A 19631-nucleotide genomic window follows, 5' to 3' on the forward strand; every position below is an offset into this window, starting at 1 on the left:
ATATATATATTTATATATATATATATATAAATATATATATGAGATATAACACACGGCGAGAAGGTGGGGGCTGGGTGGTGAGGGTTACAGGGGCAAGAAACGCAAAAGTAATACAATAGTTACTTTTACTAGTAACTACTTACTTTTATTGTGGAGTAACTCAGTTAGTAACTCAGTTACTTTTTGGGAGAAGTAACTAGTAACTATAACTAATTACTTTTTCAAAGTAACATGCCCAACACTGGTTATAACAAAGTTCCTAATCTTCTTTAAAAGTGGTGCTCTCCGCTCCGCAACTGCTGTTGCTATGGGCACCATGCTCATGAGCTCTTTCTACCGTAACAACAGCCTGCAAACATCACCTCCCGGCTCATTCATAAAATAGTCAAATCGGGGACGTTTCCGGGAACAACTTTAGCCTTAGACAGGTGGTCCGAAAATAGGGACAATTGGTCACTGTATTTAATGGCCAAGCTGAAAATTACAGGAAGGAAAAAAGTATTCGAAAACCCTGCTAAGTTCTCCCACTTAGAAATCATTGAGGGGTCTAAAATTGTAAGTGGATGTCCACTGTGAGAGACATGATCTTAAAAAAATCATACATTGTGATTTCTTGATTTTTTTTTTTCTATTTATTTGTATGTACATATGAATAAACAAATAATTATATTTCTATCATAACCGCCTCCTGGAAGCACTTAAAATTGAAAATGGCCATTTAAAAGCTCTGTGGCTTTAGCCTTCTCCATATCTGCTTCAGTTTTTCCTCGTTTTGCTTTTTCCTTTTCTGTTTTTCACAACAGTCAGCACAGCCCTCTTCTTCTTCTGTTTGAAACATCGGGAGGCTTTCAGTCAGGTCATTGGTGCATTATCGCCACTTACTGTTCCAGAGTATGAGTCAAACCCCTACAACACAGCAGTAAGCAACAGTCTTTCACAACATGCATTAACGTGCAATACAGTAAATATTGACGTTGATAGTCTAATGAATTAAAGTGAAAGTGCAGTATTAAATTGCGCAGCCCTCCTTTACAGCCCATTCAGTGATCACTGACGAACATCAGAAGGCACCACCAGGGACCACAAACAACAACTGAGTTGAAAAGGAGGCAGTGTGGATGCAGAGCAGGAGCAGGGAGAAGAAATAGGGGCAGGAAATTAGATGCTTCTATAAAGCAGTTTATTTTCATTTATTATTTACCCAGAGGGTTTACTAGTGGTATTTTGGTAGCTGTTAATATTCCACCAGCTGCTGTCGATGACACTGTTTTATGTCATCAGTTCAAACAGCCAAATGCATCTGTGGCATAACAGGTGGTTTGATTCACGCCTTACACTCTACTACATGTTAAAATGTAGTCTTAAGTGTGACTATATTGAATGTAAATACTAACTTCATCACTTGATCTACAAAAAATTTAACAAACTTTAAAACATGTACTTTTTCAGACAGAGATATACCTGTAGGATTTATTTACCTCTGACAATGAACTCTCCAAAGTTGGAGACGGCTGCACCTCTCGGGGACAGAGCGATGCAGCGGTATAGGTCTTGCTCTCCACGCTGCGCCTCGATTTGAAAAGTGGACACCAGCCGATTGTGGCTCAACCGTGACGGCAAGGAGGGGTGAAGCACTGCGCCGTTTCTTCGCTGATGAGACAAAAAGCACATAGAGAAATTAACTTTTTTACTTATGGTCCATCAATGTGATACGCTGGGCACAAAGACAATATAGGGCTGTTCTATGCCATGTGACAAGGCAAGATATTAAACAAAAAGGTATCATCTTTAATACAGCTTTTTCTTACTGCCTCTGGGTTATAGTTTCCCATCACCCATACTGGAGACGAAATCTCTGTTCATATCATGCCAATATGAAAGTGCTCCAACAGACTGGCAATTGGGTCACACCATAGGGGGGGAATTGGGAAACCTGTGCTTTATATGTATTGTTCCAGGTGCTAGATACAGCATATGCACCTCTTTGAAATAATGAGCAGAAGCACTTATCTAAACTGTTTGTCAGCTTTATTTTGAAAGAAGTAAATTTGAAAATTACAAAAAAGATAATCAGATGTTGAGGGTTTAATGTTTTAAGATCTTAAAGATAAAATTGTGTTTCAGATTTTTTATTTTAAGATCTGCGCCTCTTGCTTTTTCACAAATGGATATCCCACTTTTATATTTATATTTTAAAGCTTTTAAAATCATGTCACACCCAATTTGATAAGAGTTGGATGTCACTTAATGTATCTGTTAGTGAAGTCAGATAAAACCAAGGTTATGTTTACACGATTACAAGATTCAGTAAGAACTCAAGAACTGGTGCTCATTGAACAGGTTGCAGAAATTAAATGTATGATCCGTCCAGACCAGTGAAAAGAGCATTTCAATAGTAGTACATGATTGCTTCGGAGACAATAGCCATACAATGGCCAAAACAAATACAATAAAAAGTTGACATCAAGAGCATTGGGAGATTTCCCTGTTAACTTTTTGTAGGAATGGCCAACTGAGGGTGTAACTAAAGGCTTGGTTCAGGTCACACTTTCTAAATTGTTTCCACACTGAGCATTAGGATGTGGCCCCCTCTTTCCTTACATTTTGTGGTCTATCCTTGACAGACACTGAGTTTCTCCTTTTGTAATAGATCACTTGGCGCAAATGCAGGAAAGCACTCGAAGAGAAAATTCCTTCTTAAAGGTATAGTGGAGGATGTTCTTTTTCCGGGTGGATCATCAAATTAGTGGTCCGCCTAATTTCCACTCATTCTGGTGATATGTTTACGTAAGGCCGGCCTACGTGCTCATCCCCGGGTAGCTTTTTTTTTCTGCGCATGCACTTACTGGGGGCGAGTCCGGTATAATGGAAAAAGTACAAATCTTCTTTTATTAAGTAAGCTTGCAAACAGCAACTTTCAACAGACTGTGCATAAGTAGAAATGGGCTTGTGCATGCCGCCGCACACATTTAATCGGCATTCCTTCACTAAAGCAGGTACAAGTTGTGCATGTGCATTTTCAAAAATTAGGGGAAATCATCTAAACTATTAACTAAAGTGAGAAAGCGCTTGCTTAGCTAAACTGGCACAACTAGCTTAAAGGGAAGATTAGTTATATTTTGAGGACCTTCTGGGAACCAAAACTCACTTAATAAATCAAATGTGTTAAGTTTTTAAAAAGAGTATAGTAAACTTCAACTTACTGTTGCACAGCGTCTGAAAAAGATTTGTTTAGTGCTAAAATATACAGGGATTCACATTTTCTGTAAATTTTACTTACAAAATAAAAACTGTATTTTCTGAACTATACGTAAGCTTGTTTTTTCCCCACGCTTGGAACAATGCGGCTTATGCAGTTTGGCTTTTCTGTTGATCTGTTTTAAATTGACAGGGGGCGGAACATAAAAGTTGGAAATTCGAGGACATCATTTAGTTCAAGCTCTTTTTATTTGAGTGTTTTGTTGTCGGTGTTGTACATTTATAGAAAAAGCAAAATTGCTAATTTTTCCAGGTCATATCTAGCACTTCTTAATAATCTAACCTTATTCTTACCTCAAGCACAAACCGCTCTGTCTCAGAGACTTTGCCTGTGGCAACACACTGAAAAGAGGAGTTCTGCCCAGCATTTACCTCAACGTCTCCAAGCCGAGAGAAATTAGGCACCTTGTCTGTTGGGGAGACAGAGACATTGAGACATTGATTCAGGCAGCAAACTTGGAACTTGAGAGCCAACAGTAAACAAAAGGATGCCCTCAGAACAAGAATCAGCCTCCAGTCAGACGAACACTCACAGATCAACATTTATACACCAGGAAATCCAAAGTGACTCACAGGGCATTAAACATACAAGGATACTATTAGTAAATATACAAACATAACATGCATGAATAAAGTGAATTCGACCAGATGTTTTTAGTTTGACAGCAGCTTAATGTTATATGTTAAAAAGCATCTTTTCATGGTAAATTGAGCCATTTTTGCCCACTTCATTCATATAGCATCCCAAGCATTAATATAGCAGCCATTTTCTTTTCAGGCAATCATATTTACCTTGAAAACAGCAAAACAAAGTGAATTTGAACAGACTTGCAATCAGCAACGTCAAATGGCAAAAAGAGCCTTTTTAGGATAAATGGAGCCGATTTTGGCCACTTCAGCCTTACATACAACGCCAAGCATTAATGTAAAAGGCTTTTTTCTTTTATGGCAATCATATTTATCTCAAAAATAGCAATATAAAGTGATTTTGACCAGAAAGACTTGTGTCCAACCTTGCAATCGGCAGCTTGATGCTCAAAACCAGAAAAAACCTTTTCAGGGCAAAGGGTGGTTTTGGCCACTTTGCCTACATCATGCCATCCATTAATGTTGTAGCCGTTTTAGTTGCTAGCAATAATATTTAGTTCAAAATATGCAATATAATGTGAATTTAACCGGGAAATTCTCTGATCCAAGCTTGCATTCAGAAGCTTGATATTACATGCAAAAAAGAGGCTTTTCAAGGAAATATGTAACCTAGTAAACTACAGTAGCCCCACCCACCAGCGGCCAAAATCATTTTTGCCTGCGGTGCTCTAGCCTCGATCAATGATCAAGGCCCTAGAAATGGCCAATCACACAACAGAGATGTGTTTTGAATTTCTGGATGCCAAGCGGGCGGGGTTTTGAGGGTGTGACGACAAAGCCATGTGACACTGGAGAAAGCACAACAAGGAAGATGGCGACAACTATTGAACATTCTCGTTTGATTCAGCTTCGGAATCAATTTTGAAAGGATTAGACTTGGGGTTTTTGTTGAAATGTGAGCAGGAAGAGGCTCTATGCTCAATTATTTTTAAGAAGGACGTATTTGCCGGTTTACCGACAGGCTGTTTTTTTTCACTACCCCACCAGCTTTCTGTCGCACTTACTACGTCAGTCAGTAGCGTTCATTGGTCAGAGCGTTGGCCAATAGGCACAGACATGCTTTGAAAAACAACATGTTGTTCTCATCAACAATCTTCTGATGTCTCATTCATCTGGGCCAGACTAAATTACACATTTAATCTCAGACTTAGTCTGGTTTATTAAGCCAGGAAAAATGGGCTTTTCAAGGGAAACTGATCTAATCTAAACCACTTCACCCATATAATGCCAGGGGTTAATTATATACCATTTTATATTTTATGGGAATCATATCTAGTTTAAACATAGCTTATATACAGATAATTTGACAAAAACGGAAAAACAGAGTTGATTCGGGCCACTTACAACCATTTTTTCTGGCAAAGCACTTAGTGGAAATGGTGTGCTCGGCTCTCTCCATCTCTTCTGTCACCTACTCGTAATATTTTTTTTTTTGTGATGTGTTTTAGGTTCAGACTTCGGAGGCTGAGCTTCTCACGAAAGATGTATATTTCTTTTTCTTGACACCTTGAGAAAAGGTAAAAGTTTCTTTTTTGTTGGGGTATGCAGCACCCTTAAAGCACCAGGTTTAGATGATATCAGTCTCAGAGTCCTTAGGTCAGTGCAAGCACCCCTGTGGGATTCTAAGGCACGTCTTCATCTTAGCTCGAACGACAAGATAGTTCCAATGTTGTGGAAGATCTCCTGCCTTGTTCCAGGGCAAAATAAAACTCTACTGAATATTGGCCTGTTGCCTTAACATCCTACATCACACAGCTCGCAGAGAGACCTGAGCAAGCACAAAGGCAACTAAACAGGATCCCCTTTAATTTGCTTATGGCTGTTGAGTTGGAGTTGAAGAGGCCATCATAGACATGGACATAAACAGCAATGTTGCATCCTGTTCCTTTATCTTTCATTGTGTTCAGCACAATTCAGCCTTATTTACTTAAACTTCAGCAGACTCAGCTGGCATTAACGATTGCCTAAATAAAGACAAAGACACTGCATTTTTAGAGACTTAATGTCTAATCACATAGTCAGTACTCCAATAGCAGCACAGGGCACTTTCATTCCCTTGTATGCAATCTACAGAAATACTCTGATGACTGCGGTTGTTAGGTGATTCAGACATGGCTAAGAATCTAAGTATGGGGAGCTGGTGAGGCACTCCTTGCCATGTTGTGAGTTTGAAAAAAACAAAAGGGAAGAATTCAGAAAAAAAATGTAACAAATGCAGTCAAATGCTAATATCATCATGGGAAAAGAGGTAGAGGTGGTGTTTAAGTGTAAACTATTCCTTCATCATCTCCTTGGGTAACATCTTTAGAGCAAATGACTTACAGTAGGCAAAAAAATATCTTATACCTCTAAAAAGCTACTGAGTTTTCTTGTGAGTTCAGCTGGAGTTTTCAGTGAGCTTAGTAAGATCATCATCACTTCAAAATAATGGACTTAAATACTTACAACAAGGATAATTGAGCAGCAAAGTGTGATCCAAAGCAATATAACCCTGTTCCTCGTCAGAAACAATTGCTTCAAATATGACCTGTGGGGACAATGGATAAATTGAATGAATACATAATACATATTGGATCTTATTTGCTGTACAGTTAATGACAGATATAGGAGAAGAGTAGTCTAAAGAGGAGATTAACCAATACAGGGTTTTCTAAGGCCGATACCAATTATTTTGACATATGTCTAACCCCGATATATACTGCTGATATTTTTGGGCTAATTCCTAAAGTTGATATTAAACAAAAAAAATATATATATATTGACAGATAAACCAAAACATTATTATTTGAAACCTAATGGCGGATGTATTTTCTTCATCTAATCTTAAGGCATGGCCTCTGAATGCACTAATGAATCAGCCAACACTGCTTGTATCAAGTAGGATATTGTCCGGCCAATGTATCGGTCAATCTCTAGTCCAAGGTCCTGTAGAGAAAAAAAGAATTCTACAATAAAATTACATTCTTGTCATTTATTCTGTGGCATTTCCTAAATTACCAATATATCTTCAAGCAGAGGCAGAAGATATCCTCATATGCAACAAAGAAGCATGCATGTGCACATTCCTCCGGTAGTCAATTCTAGGTAGGGATTATAGTAGGACGATCTGGCTTAAAAGTGTTATCTCAAATTTTCCAACCAAATATGATTAATCAATTTGTTTTACTCACTTAAGTTTCATAATACAATACAAAATGTAAATTTTGGTGGAGTAAAAGTTGTAAGTATCCATGATTCTACTGAAGTACAGTAAAGATAGATAAAAATTGTACTTGAGTACAGTAACAAAGGGCTTTGTTACAGCCCACCACAGACAGCTGGGTGGTAGCGTGAAGTCAAATATTTGTGGTTGTTGCTGTAAAATTCTTGTAAGATTGTGTTGTTCTAATAATTTGACTCATCGATGCAACAATTATGGCATGTGTTTTGACCGGCAATTGAACCAAAGTTTCCGTCATGTGAGGGATGGAGCCAGTAGACCAGCTACAACAGTGGCTATGTACCTTTGTGTTTATTATGTAATGCTGTGCTTGCTTGCTCACAGAAACAGTGGGTCATCGTCATGTTGGTCATGGCTCTCTACGGCAGGTTCAGCAATTGAGGGAGCTGACTGAAAAGTTGCTAAATATAGCGACAAAGTAGCTAAATTGGAAACACTGGTGCTGCGCTTCTGTCTGTGTCACTGACACGCTCATTAAGCATCATCAAGGTGATGGAGCTTTAAAGGGAATGCCTACCTCTGCCACTTTATACAGGATATATTCATCTAATGAATGGGTAAAACACTGGCCGTTTCTCTTGTCCCGCCCTCTTTATCGAGTATGCAGACTCGCGCGTTCTTGAGATTGACAGCTGTCCCAGCATGCACTGTGGCAGCAGCAGCTTTCAATGGAGCGCTCTATTGAAAGTTAAAAGTTCTCTTCTCTGTTGCTGTTGTTCAATAAGGGTATGTTTTAAGATCATTTGAGGTGAGAATATTATACTTTAAAGCATCACTATATGGTCCATTTACCAATTTAATGCGTAGTAAAAGATTTCCGAAGTTGAGAGAACCACAGCAACCAGCGGAGCTCCAAAGTTAACGGCAGCCAAGGCTAACCGCAGCACTACTATAGCAGCCTTCTCTTGGCATAGCTGTGTGTGAAGGACCGCTGGCTCTGATGGCGATTTTTTTATTTTTTTTTTATTTGGCAAAATATTCATTTGATTTGTGTTTTTCTGACTGTGCTAATTATTATTCCCCCACTAAATGAAAAAATAACTTATTATTATCAAGAGACTATTAATAACAGGAGGTGAAATGCAGCTTCAGACGAGCCGAGCATGTGGTGATGTCATCAGTACGCTTCTGTTCCAATTAACCCGTATTTATGCTGCATGTTCCCGTTCTCACCAAGTCCATACTTTCCTGTGTTCTTCTCAAGAACATACTTGGCGAGAACACGAGTCCCTACTCGCGTTCTAGTGTATTGATGATTACAACTGATTTAACATTTGGAAATGGATACTATATTACTTCTGGCCATGACCCTTCCCTTGACACTCTACCCTGATAGACTTTCAAAATAAGACTCCAGGGACCCTACAAAATAAAAGCCTCTAGATTATATATTTACTGCAGCATATGGCTCAACATTATGGCCCAAACGTAACCACTTTTTAGAAATTAGACTCTATGAGGCTTTTCAAAACGCACTCAATGGCAGATTTCAAAATAAAAGTCTCCCATTGCCACTTAATCTATTCAACTAATAACAGGAAAAAAGAGTGATTTAACAATCGGAGATTTATTAAGTATCATTGCTGGGTCTTACCCTTTCCTCCACACATAACCCGGCTAGACTCTCAAAATAACTCTCCAGAGACCCTACAAAATAAAAGCCACTAGATTTTACTCAGATATTTATTGCAGCATATGGCTCATCATTATGGCCCAAACTCAACCACTTTTTAGAAACCGACTCTATGGGGACTTTTCAAAATACACCCTGTGGCAAATTTCAAAACTAAAGCCTCCCATTGCCACTTAATCTATTGACAGATCTATTGAAAGAGTGATTTGACAATTGGAAAGGGTCAGACCCAGCAAGTGTCCTTGCTGGGTCTGACCCTTTCCTCAACCCACAACCCTGCAAGACTTTCAAAATAAGACCCCCTGGACCCTATAAAATAAAAGCCTATAGATTAAACTAATGTATTTATTGATGCAAATGGTTCAACATAATGACCCAAACTCCATCAGTTTGTTTCTATTAGACTCTAGCTACATTTTCAAAACACACCCTAGAGCAAATTTCAAAATAAAAGTCTCACATCTATTAGCATCTATTCACCTAATAACAGGGAAAACCAGTTATTTAACATTTGGAAATGGATTCTATATCATTCATACGCATGACCCTTCCTTATACACACCAATTCACTGCAGCATATGGCTCATTTATGGCTCAGTTATGACCTAAACTCAACCAATTTGTTAAAGTTACACAATCAAGGCCTGTTGACAACACACCTGAGCGCACATTTAAAAAAAAAACAAATCAATTTCCTATGTAACAAAACATAGGCTGATCTATTTAGAAGGAAAAAGAGATTCAACAATTGTAAATGGATTCCACATCTCCAGAGGCTGACCATTTGCTAAAGACACAGCCCTGCTAGACCGTCAAAATAAGACATTTCCTCTACAAAACAAAAGCTCATATAATATACTCAGCCATTTATTACATTATAGAGATATTTATAATTACCCCAGCCGTGACCAGGTCTGGCGACGCCAGTGTCCAGTAGTTGTGGAGACTGCATCCACCACTAGCTGTTGCTACATCAGTTTCCCACTCAGTGTGGCGACGCTAGTCGTCAACAGGTTTTGTGAAGCCAGTTCCCAGGGTTGAGGTGACACGAGTGTCCAGTAATGGTGATATATACCAATGTAAGGTGAACCCAACTAACCCCATGAAGCGTTTGTTGCCAGTTCAAATATTACGCACAAAGTGGCAGGCCCCGTCTAAATTTCTTCAGAAATTTTCTAGTTTAGATTTCTTGTGCACATAAAATATAATAGATACTGGGGTTTGACTGGGGTAGTTGGACGGCTCACAGCGTAAGTAAAATTTTCTGTATATGATCTTTGTAGGTTTGCGGTTGCGCCACTCTTTTTTTTCCTTCTTCTTTTGGGTCACACAAAGGACATTGTGACATTCCAATATTTAGTGTAGACAATAAATCACCTCAACTCCAGTGACCTTTAAAACACTAGTAGTGCATGTGCATGAAAGAAACGCAAACTGAATCTATGGATGGTCTAGTGTGGTGTTGATTGAAAAACATAAGCTGGTACACCTTTGTGTTGTGATTTTCAATGATTGACTAACCTGGTAATCACTGGGCCAGAATATGCTGACTGCCAGCTCCACCTGCTGCCACTGTTGACCCTGTGAGCCAGAAACATTCCATACAGCGCTGCCCAAGGGACCACTGTTGACCCGGATGTAGACCTGCAGAGTTCCAGGGCTGTGGCCAACACGGCTGTACAGATAGTAGCTGAATTGTATGCAGTGGGTGTCATTCTCCTTTAAAGGGAGCAGGTACAGCCGTGCTTTCTGCCCCCGATGATGCTGTGAGGAATTGACCATCATGAAGGACCCTGATGGGAAAAACAAAAGTTATGCAACAGTTTTAACAATGGCATGTTCAGCTTTCAATAATAATAAAAGCTATTAGCAGGATATGTGACCTTGCTGAGTGACCAGATTGTTACAAAAACAAATGTTGGACTACTAGGATAATGATGAGGGACAATGAGGGAGAGAAGCAACTCAATATTTTAATCACTTACACCTTTGACTCACTTTTACACTGTAGCTTTACTTAATTCTTTCCTCACATCAAACTTAGGAATCACTTTGGAAAAATTGACAAAAGTCAATATACATACAAGCACATATATATGTATGTATGTATATATATTTGTGTCTAGCACATAGACATATATAAATTTACATTTGTAGTAATAAATAAGCAATCAAAATCTCAGGTGAAGAGAAAATAGAAAGAAAATGAACACAGTTTAAACATGTTCAGATCTGGAGAGTTGACCAACTGGCTACAAATCACAGCTGTTGTAGTCTGTAAAATTAGGCATGACAAGCCCGACGTCGCACCTGCTTCAGTTCATGGCCTATAATTACAGTCTATTGATAGAAAAAAATGAAGGAAAGGCAAAAGGGAGATAAATCCATGAATATTTTAAATCCCATTCATTTGTTCCCATGCAAAAAAAAAAAAAAATTTAAATAACAGAATGATGCATTTGGAATCCAACTAATGGGGTCGGGAGCAGAAATAAGCTGAAAACCTTTTTACAGTAACATACCAGAGTGGATAAAAGAGAGGTTTTCTTACTTGGAAATCTAAATATTTTACAGGACTAATTAAGTATTTAAGTATTAAGCAGTTTAGCTTAACTGATAATAAAAAAAACCTAAAGATTGATGCAGTCAAGTTCATGCCGAATAAAAACAGCCCCCCAGTGCAGTCCCCAATTGCCAAGACAGCAAAAGCAGTCCCAGCTGCAGCCTTTGTGACCAGCAACATGTGATTGGTACTTGCAGTGTGTGTTAAATGAGTGTAAGTTGGAACGGACTAGGAGCTTGGCTTTGTTCAGTGTCTCCTTCCCTGTCATGGCGAGCATGATACCAAGGGGGTGTGAGGAGGACAAAAGGTTTCCAACTGACAAAAAAATAATCAGCAACACACTAAATCCTATTCACCCACACTGGGTCACTCCCCTTCACTTCCCCATTGTAAACAGACGCTCGAGTGCGCACACACACGGGGCACACCATTTGTCACTGTTGATGGGGGGCATAAAGAAAAGGAGGAAGGAGGGGAACAAACTGGAAATGGGTCAAAATTCCAATTAATCTGAGACAATGGATGGATGGAGATGGAAAAAGATCCATTATCAAACTTTAACCGATATCTGTGTGGGTATTAGTGTGATAAAGGGCAACATAGCTAATTTCAAACTAATGCCAGACTGTGATTTTAATTCTAAAGTTAAACAGTAAAATTTCAGCTTTTTTTTTATCTTAATGGCGTAGAACAAGCTTGCAAGACCCCTGCGTTTATGATTTCTTCACATTCAATTCAATACAAAAATATTTCAATGTTGCAGTAATTCATGCAAGTTTTTTTTTTTACTGAGATGTTATAGGTAATGATAGCTATGAGCTGCAATGACCTTCTTCACCAGTCTGTCTTGCAGGGGATCTTGAGAAGCCTCTTAATGAGGACATACAATTATTGTCTTAACAATGTTCTGAAGAGGATACCCACTATTGTCTGGCTTATTAATCAACATCAGTCAAAACTAGGGATGGGATCGTTAATATTTATTGATATTGATACCTTTATCGATACTGCTTATCGATCCGAGTCTTTATCGATACCACTATCGATACTTTTCTGTTATTTGATGGAAAGACGATGCGACAATATGTTTTTAACAGACAGAAAGGAAGTGGGAAAAAAATTATTTGACGAAATGTCTTCTTTTGGTTTAAAAAAAATATATACATTTTCACAATTGTTGGTTAATGTATTGTCTACTGTCACTTTTCATCATGTTTTTAGTGATTAGGAAAATATTTAGCAAATAAATAATTGTATTTTAAATTAAATGTAATTTTTAATAAATGTTGGCATCAGTAGTTTAATTATATATTCTAAAATAATTAGAGCAAAATACAACTGTATTACTCATGTTTCTCGCCAAAAACTCAATTTCCCTTTTCTTTACGTTACACTTGAACGCATCATGATAACCTAATTGTCGTTTTCCTGAGCCAATCTGAACACATCGTCACGCAGCATGTCTGAAACTTTATTTACTTTTCAAGCTAACTAGCTTGTATGCTTCCGATTACAAGACGGATTTCACAATTACTATTTTTAACTGACCGGACAAGCTACAAAGTCTGTGTGCGCGCTTACCAGTGGTGCTCTGAGTGGATCATGAAGATGGGCCCGACTGTGGTGCGGCGGCAGCCGCAGGAGGAGGAGGAGGAGTCTTTTCAACCCGGAGACAGTCGAAGGTACTGCATTTGGCCTTTATTTCATGCACAATACTAATGTGCTTGGCCATTGAGGTTGTGTCCACCCCTTTAAAAGACATCATTTTGCAACATAAGTTGCATTTCGCTTCTTCTTTATCTTTGAGCTTGGTAAAATGAAGCCGAGTCACGAGTGAAGTTAACTGCCAGACTTCACTTGTTTTACTTTTAATATCTGTTTGCTTACAATTTAATTCCAAAACATTGGTGTACATGCTGCAGTGATTGGATTGATTAGATTTAAATGCTGTGTCGCGACTTGAGGGACACACAATTATGTTACAGAACCTCCGGGAGAAAAAAAAAAAAAACGACCAGACTCGATAGTGGTATCGATAGGCCCAAACGTTATTGATTTTCGGGTTTTGAAAAAAGGGGTACCGGGTCCTTGATAGAACCGGGTTTCGATCCCCATCCCTAGTCAAAACATGGCCGATATAGAAATGCTGTGTTTGCAAACAGCTGAAAGAAACTTCTACCGGGGTCTGATTTTACTCCTCTACCCCTCGATTTCTAAACACTGAGCTGCTCCATCAGAGAAATACCTGCCTGCCGAGAATTCTTATGCATCAATTCCCTAAAATTGAGTTTTAGTGGACAGATTGTTGGGATCTGGAGGCTTGTCACCTTTCTCCACCAGAGGGAGCCTGAGATCTTTCTCCTGAGGGCGTGAGCTGACGTCTGCACCCCTGTTTCCCATCTGCTCATCTGGAGGCTTTTTAAGGAGGAGGAGGCTGACACTTCCCTGCCAGAGTGTTTGCCAGTAATGGTACCAGCAAACCTGAGCCAGCTAAATCTGATCTGTTCTCCTGATTTTTTGAGAACCTCTCTGACTCCCCCCCCGCCGGTCAGAATACCCCCTGAGCAGGTATTAACCCAAACCGCCGTTAAACAGCAAGTTTCCTGGATCCACTCTAACCGATCTGTCCTCCTCTAGTTGCTTACCTCCCGTGATCAGCCTGACGAACCAAGACGCTGTTCACATTTCTCTGAAAACATTGTCAATAAACCTTTTAACTTTTTCCCTGTCTCTTGAGTGTTTCTGCATGTGGGTTAGCATGTGGGATAGCATTTTCCACATTTGCTGTCAACACGATTCTATACATAATTATAAACTTTATTTCTTAAACTTAGAATGTCAAACATGCTGAATTCCATATCCCCTTTCTATTTTCTCAAATATTGTCCTCATATGAAATCCACGCAACAATTCCAGAAAATAGCAATGATTAAGTGGGGAAACTTGGATCAGTCTAAACACATTGTTTCTCAAACTAAGCTGTTCAGCAGTGAAACCTGGACAAAATAATTTTTTGCTAAAAAAAAATGTATTACTTGTTAATTTCGTGGAAGACATTTGCATATATCTTGCCTTGACGCACAATATAGAATATAATCTAATAGAAAATCCCTTTTCCCACCATGGGGAAATTGTGGTGTTACAGCAGTAAAACGTTTGTATTATTTGTCACACACATCCCAGTCAGAAAGACCCAAACCAACAGTTCAACAAATGACAAGTTCAAAACCTCTGGAACAGCGTCCCAAAATTGAAGAAGACTCATTTATTGTAAAAAAGAAAGATTTTGTTCTTTTGATGGTTGAAGTGATTGACTGTAATGCTCAGACGACAGAAGGAAGGAAACCCAAAAAAATCAAAATAATAGTGAAAGCTGAAGAAAATTATCTTGAAGTTAGAGATTTAAACTGGGAAATGGTTGAAAGCATGATGGGAAAACCAATAGGACCATCAGAAACTGGCAGAGTGACGATAACTTAAAGATAAATTAGAAATTATGAGGACGAATTTCATTAAGTATTTATTATGTTGGGTTTAGGTTAACAGTTTGGAAAATATTTTTTATTTTATTTTTTCTGCGGGTGAGTCGTTTCCTGTTTCCTTGCTCAACTCCTTATCAGTTGGTGGCAGTAATGCACTTTTAACAAGTCTGCCAACCGCCATAAAACCTGAACTTGTTTTCATCCTCTTACTTACCAGTCCTGTCTCTCTGATTCCCTTTTAGTTTACCTCCTGCTGAAGGCTGGCTCCTGGCACTTTCCACTCCTACCCAAAAAAGCTTCCTTCCAAGATTCTCTAAAATCGAGCTCACCTGCCTGTCCACCCTCTTATCACTTATCACCTTACCTGTTTTGCAGTGAAACACCGCATTGGATTTCCTGCTTACTCTGCTTCCAGTCTGAATAATAAAAACCCTTCAAGTAAACTCTGTTCTCCTGTCGCACATAGTGCTGCTGCGCCAGAGTCTTGGTCCGAAATCATGTCACCCTCTGTGAAGCCTGGTAAAGAATCTTTATGGCCGCTTTAGTTTTAGCACTGGGGTAATAATACCAACCACACTGAACTCTCTGGGCAGATAGAACGGCCTCCAGTTAACAGTCAGAAACTCAATGTCTGGAGAGCAGAAGCTGGAGACTGAGCTAGCATTTTACACCAGCTGTTGTTGTTGTAAATACATAGCCCACCACACAGAGTCTTACTGCCTAGTTCTTTATTCCTATCGGCTCGGTATAGCGTTAGCCCCTCCAGGCTAAAAGCATTGTCCGATATCTCTGGATGCAGCCATGACTCCGTCAGAATGATGGTTCAGCAGTTACATATCTCCTTTCTTGAAGACAGTTCCAGTCAGAGATTATCAATCTTGTTATCCAACGAGCGGACGTTGGAGAGCAGGATTGATGGAAGCAGAGGTCTGTGGGGATTTCCCCTTAGTTTTGCAGTTAGCCCCCATCTGCAGCATTTCTCCGTCTCGCACATCTCTTCCTTCGGCAAATACGTTCCACTGTGGTTTTGTTTACATCCGTCCGTAGCACTCCGCAGCTTTTTAAATAGTCAAAATTATCTGGATTTAAAACATTTTGTGACCATAGCTCCAGCAGGCATTGGCGATTATAGATGCGGGTTTGATGTCTAGTCTGTATCGTATTAAGCGGCATAGTATTTGAAGTTATCGAAATCGTCGAGAGGAGCCGTTTTTGGCTGCTGCTTCGGAGCGCTGCCATGGCAACCAACCAAAAAAAATAAATAAGGTAAACATGCCCACTATTAAATTGAATGCCAGCACATGAATGACATGTGAGGTTTTGCAATATTTTTATATCAGGAAAAGAGCAGAGCACTAAAGTCTACCAGTCATCTGTGGTAATATAAAAAAAATAAAAAATATTCTAGCTTAAAAACCAAATCTGCGCAAACAATAGTTTTACCTGTACAAATGCGGCAGCACTGAAAACGTAGCATAGATCATTTTCATTCAGCTTGGAGCCTAATGGGGGGCAATATAGACTTCTGGGTGAACTAAAAAGTAATCTGTGAAACAACAGTAGCACAGCTGATCTTTTATATTTATTAATATATCTTATTTATTTTTTTTTACAAATGGCCATTTTAAAGGCACAAACCTGCAGTAAAGAAGCTATAACCATTCAGTTTATTTGCTGAGATTTTTTCACGTCGGTGGGATTCAGGCTCGGACTGGTAATCTGTGACAACAGACATTTGCCAGGTGGGCTGGTCCTAATTTCAGATTAAGCTCCTCCTATTTGATGATGCTGTGGGGTAAATAAAACACTGTGCATCTGAAATGCAGAGAGGGGAACTACCTGCAGGACTCACGGAAATCACTGCCTTCACCACATGCTGTGGGAACGCACTATGAACAATCATGACAGTATGTATATATGCATACATATATATCATGAGTAGAAACAATCAGCTGGTTTTCCTTAGATGGAAAACTTTGAACCAATCTGACTGTATCTGGTTGAATTGTCTCTATAAAGTGCTTTGAGATGACATGTGTTGGTGCTATATAAATAAACTTCATTGATTTGCATATATGTGTGTTTACAAACATATGAGAGGAAGTTATTTTTTTTTTGTCTTCCAGTCCACTTGGCTGGTGCGTCAAAAAGTCTACTCACTTTTTTAATCTCAACTTAATAGCATCAGAATTGACATTTACATTAAATGTAATTAACTAAATTGTATATTACATTTATTATTAGGGTAGTATAGCATTTTTTAAAGAGGACACAACATGTGTTTTTCAAACTATTTAATGTAAACTTTTTAATGTAAAAATATATTGTAAAATGTAAAAATATATTGTAACATCAAACTACACTACTCAAAAAAATGAAAGGAACACTTTGTAATCAGAGTACAGCATCATGTTAATTAAACTTCTGGGATATTGAATTGGTCAGGTAAGTAGCAGAGGGGGTTATTAATCAGTTTAAGCTGCTTTGGTGTTAATGAAATTAACAACAGGTGCACTAGACGGGCAACAATGAGACGACCATCCAAACAGGAATGGTTTTACTGGTTGAGGCCACTGACATTTTTCCCCTCCTCATCTTTTTTGACTCCTTTTCACCAGTTTTGCATTTGGCTAGGTCACTGTCACTACTGTTAGCATGAGGCGCTACCTGGACTCTACTGAGGTTGCACAGGCAGTCCAACTCCTCCCGGATTGCACATCAATATGTGCCATTGCCAGAAGGTTTGCTGTGTCTCCCAGCACAATCTCAAGATCATGGAGGAGATTCCAGGAGACAGGCAGTTACTCCAGGAGAGCTGGACAGGGCCGTAGAAGGTCTACAACCCATCAGCAGGACTGGTATCTGCTCCTTTGTGCAAGGAGGAGCAGGAGGAGTACTGCCAGAGCCCTACAAAATGACCTCCAGCAGGCCACTGGCGTGAATGTCTCCGACCAAACAATCAGAAACAGACTTCACGAGGGTGGCCTGAGGGCCCGACCCCCTCTATTGGGCCCTGTGCTCACTGCCCGGCACCGTGGAGCTCGATTGGCATTTGCGACAGAACACCGGAATTGGCAAGTCCGCCACTGGCGCCCTGTGCTTTTCACAGATGAGAGCAGGTTCACCCTGAGCACATGTGACAGACGTGAAAGGGTCTGGAGAAGCCGTGGAGAACATTATGCTGCCTGTGACATTAGGTATGGAGATGAAATCCTTGCACCCATTGTCAGACCCTATGCTGGTGCAGTGGGTCCTGAGTTCCTCCTGGTGCACGACAATGCCTGGCCTTATGTGGAGAGAGTAGGCGGACAGTTCCTGGAGAATGAAGGAATTGATATCATTGATTGGCCCCCATGCTCGCTTTACGTAAATCAGATAGAACACCTCTGGGACATTATGTTTCAAACCATCCAATGCCGCCAGGTTGCACCTCAGACTGCCCAGGAGCTCAGTGATGCCCTGGTCTAGATCTGGGAGGAGATACCCCAGGACGCCATCTGTCGTCTCATAAGGAGCATGCCTAGATGTGTCAGGCCATACATATTACTGAATACTATTTTGAGGTGCTGCAATGAAATTTCAGCAAAATGGACAGGCCTGCCGCATCATTTTTTCACGTTAATTTTGGGGTGTCTTTCAATTCAGCCCTCAGGTTGATCATTTTCATTTCCATCAAATAATGTGGCATCCATTTGTTCCTAACACATCACCCAGTCCATATCAGTATAAATAAACAGCATGATTTTTTGCACCATTGAGATCTGATGTGTTTTCAAAATCTTCCTTTAATTTTTGTGAGCAGTGTAGTAATGTGTCAAATTAATTATTCTTAGAAAAGGAGCCTTGTAAAATTGTTAATATTCTTTGAATATTTTCAAAACCAAAAACTTTTAACATACTGTGTTGGGACTTTATACATAAAGCAAGTAACATAAGGATAAGACTACAAAGACGTTTAATGTAACGAGGTGATAATTAGCCTCAATTTTTGTATTAACATCAAATGTATTATGTTACAAGGAAACCCATGACCTGTGAGCCATGTCAGAGCATACCAGACAGAAGGTCATCTGTTGGGTGTGGCCAGTTGAAGGTCTTGAAGTTTTCCCAGTCAAAGTCATCCTCTTGACCCTGATAGTATTGACATAAGCCGGAATCTGAGTCTTCATTAAAGGTGCAGCCAGCTGTAATACATAAACAAAAGTGATTTATTTGAGCTGAAGCTAAAAAACAAAAAGTTCAACATTTTTCAGAGGATTGGTTCTTTGCCAAATGCTATCTATAGACTAAAAAAGAAACAGATCATTAGAGATACATTATTGTCCATTTACACCAGGTGAACAATAGTAGTTTTATTAAATCAGTTTATAGAGAGTCTTCTCTATGTCAGCTAAATTACAGGAAAAAAATTTCACCAGATAGTCATAACACAGTATCTCATCTCTTTAAAATGTACAATCATCTGATATAACATATCCTGCTTTGGGAAGAAGCCAGCAAACATTCTGAGAAACATAAAAAATGGCCTGCAATGCTGCATATTATTCATTTAACTTTGTACGGATTTTTTTAAAAATCAATATCAACATTCAGTTGGCAGACAATTATAGCAAGTTTACACTGTAATGAAAACCACAGTATAAGTCTGTCTGACACTAGATGGACAGCACACTCACTGGCAACAAAAGCACTAAGTAGTAATCAGAGATGGGAAGTAACGAAGCACAAATACTTGGTTACTGTACTCAAGTAGATTTTTCTGATATTTTTACTTTACTTTACTACTTATTTTTATGGCGACTTTTTACTTCTACTCCTTACATTTTT

General features: G+C 39.2%; 1 protein-coding gene across 1 annotated transcript in view; it reads right to left on the reverse strand.

Annotated features, from left to right (window-relative positions):
- The window catches only part of LOC107103347 (receptor-type tyrosine-protein phosphatase U-like), a gene marked incomplete at its 3' end in the record, with an annotated part of 74472 nt that overhangs the window by 50836 nt on the left and 4005 nt on the right, over nt 1-19631 (reverse strand). Inside the window, exons 2-6 of the mRNA XM_015403020.1 lie at nt 18860-18988; nt 10281-10552; nt 6352-6433; nt 3553-3668; nt 1479-1650 (exon numbers count right to left, since the gene is read on the reverse strand). Coding sequence (XP_015258506.1) covers nt 1479-1650; nt 3553-3668; nt 6352-6433; nt 10281-10552; nt 18860-18988 — 771 coding nt within the window. The remainder of the gene's footprint in view (nt 1-1478; nt 1651-3552; nt 3669-6351; nt 6434-10280; nt 10553-18859; nt 18989-19631) is intronic.

This window comes from Cyprinodon variegatus, unplaced genomic scaffold (assembly GCF_000732505.1).
Source record: "Cyprinodon variegatus isolate N-32 unplaced genomic scaffold, C_variegatus-1.0 Scaffold1426, whole genome shotgun sequence".
Lineage (NCBI taxonomy): Eukaryota > Metazoa > Chordata > Actinopteri > Cyprinodontiformes > Cyprinodontidae > Cyprinodon > Cyprinodon variegatus.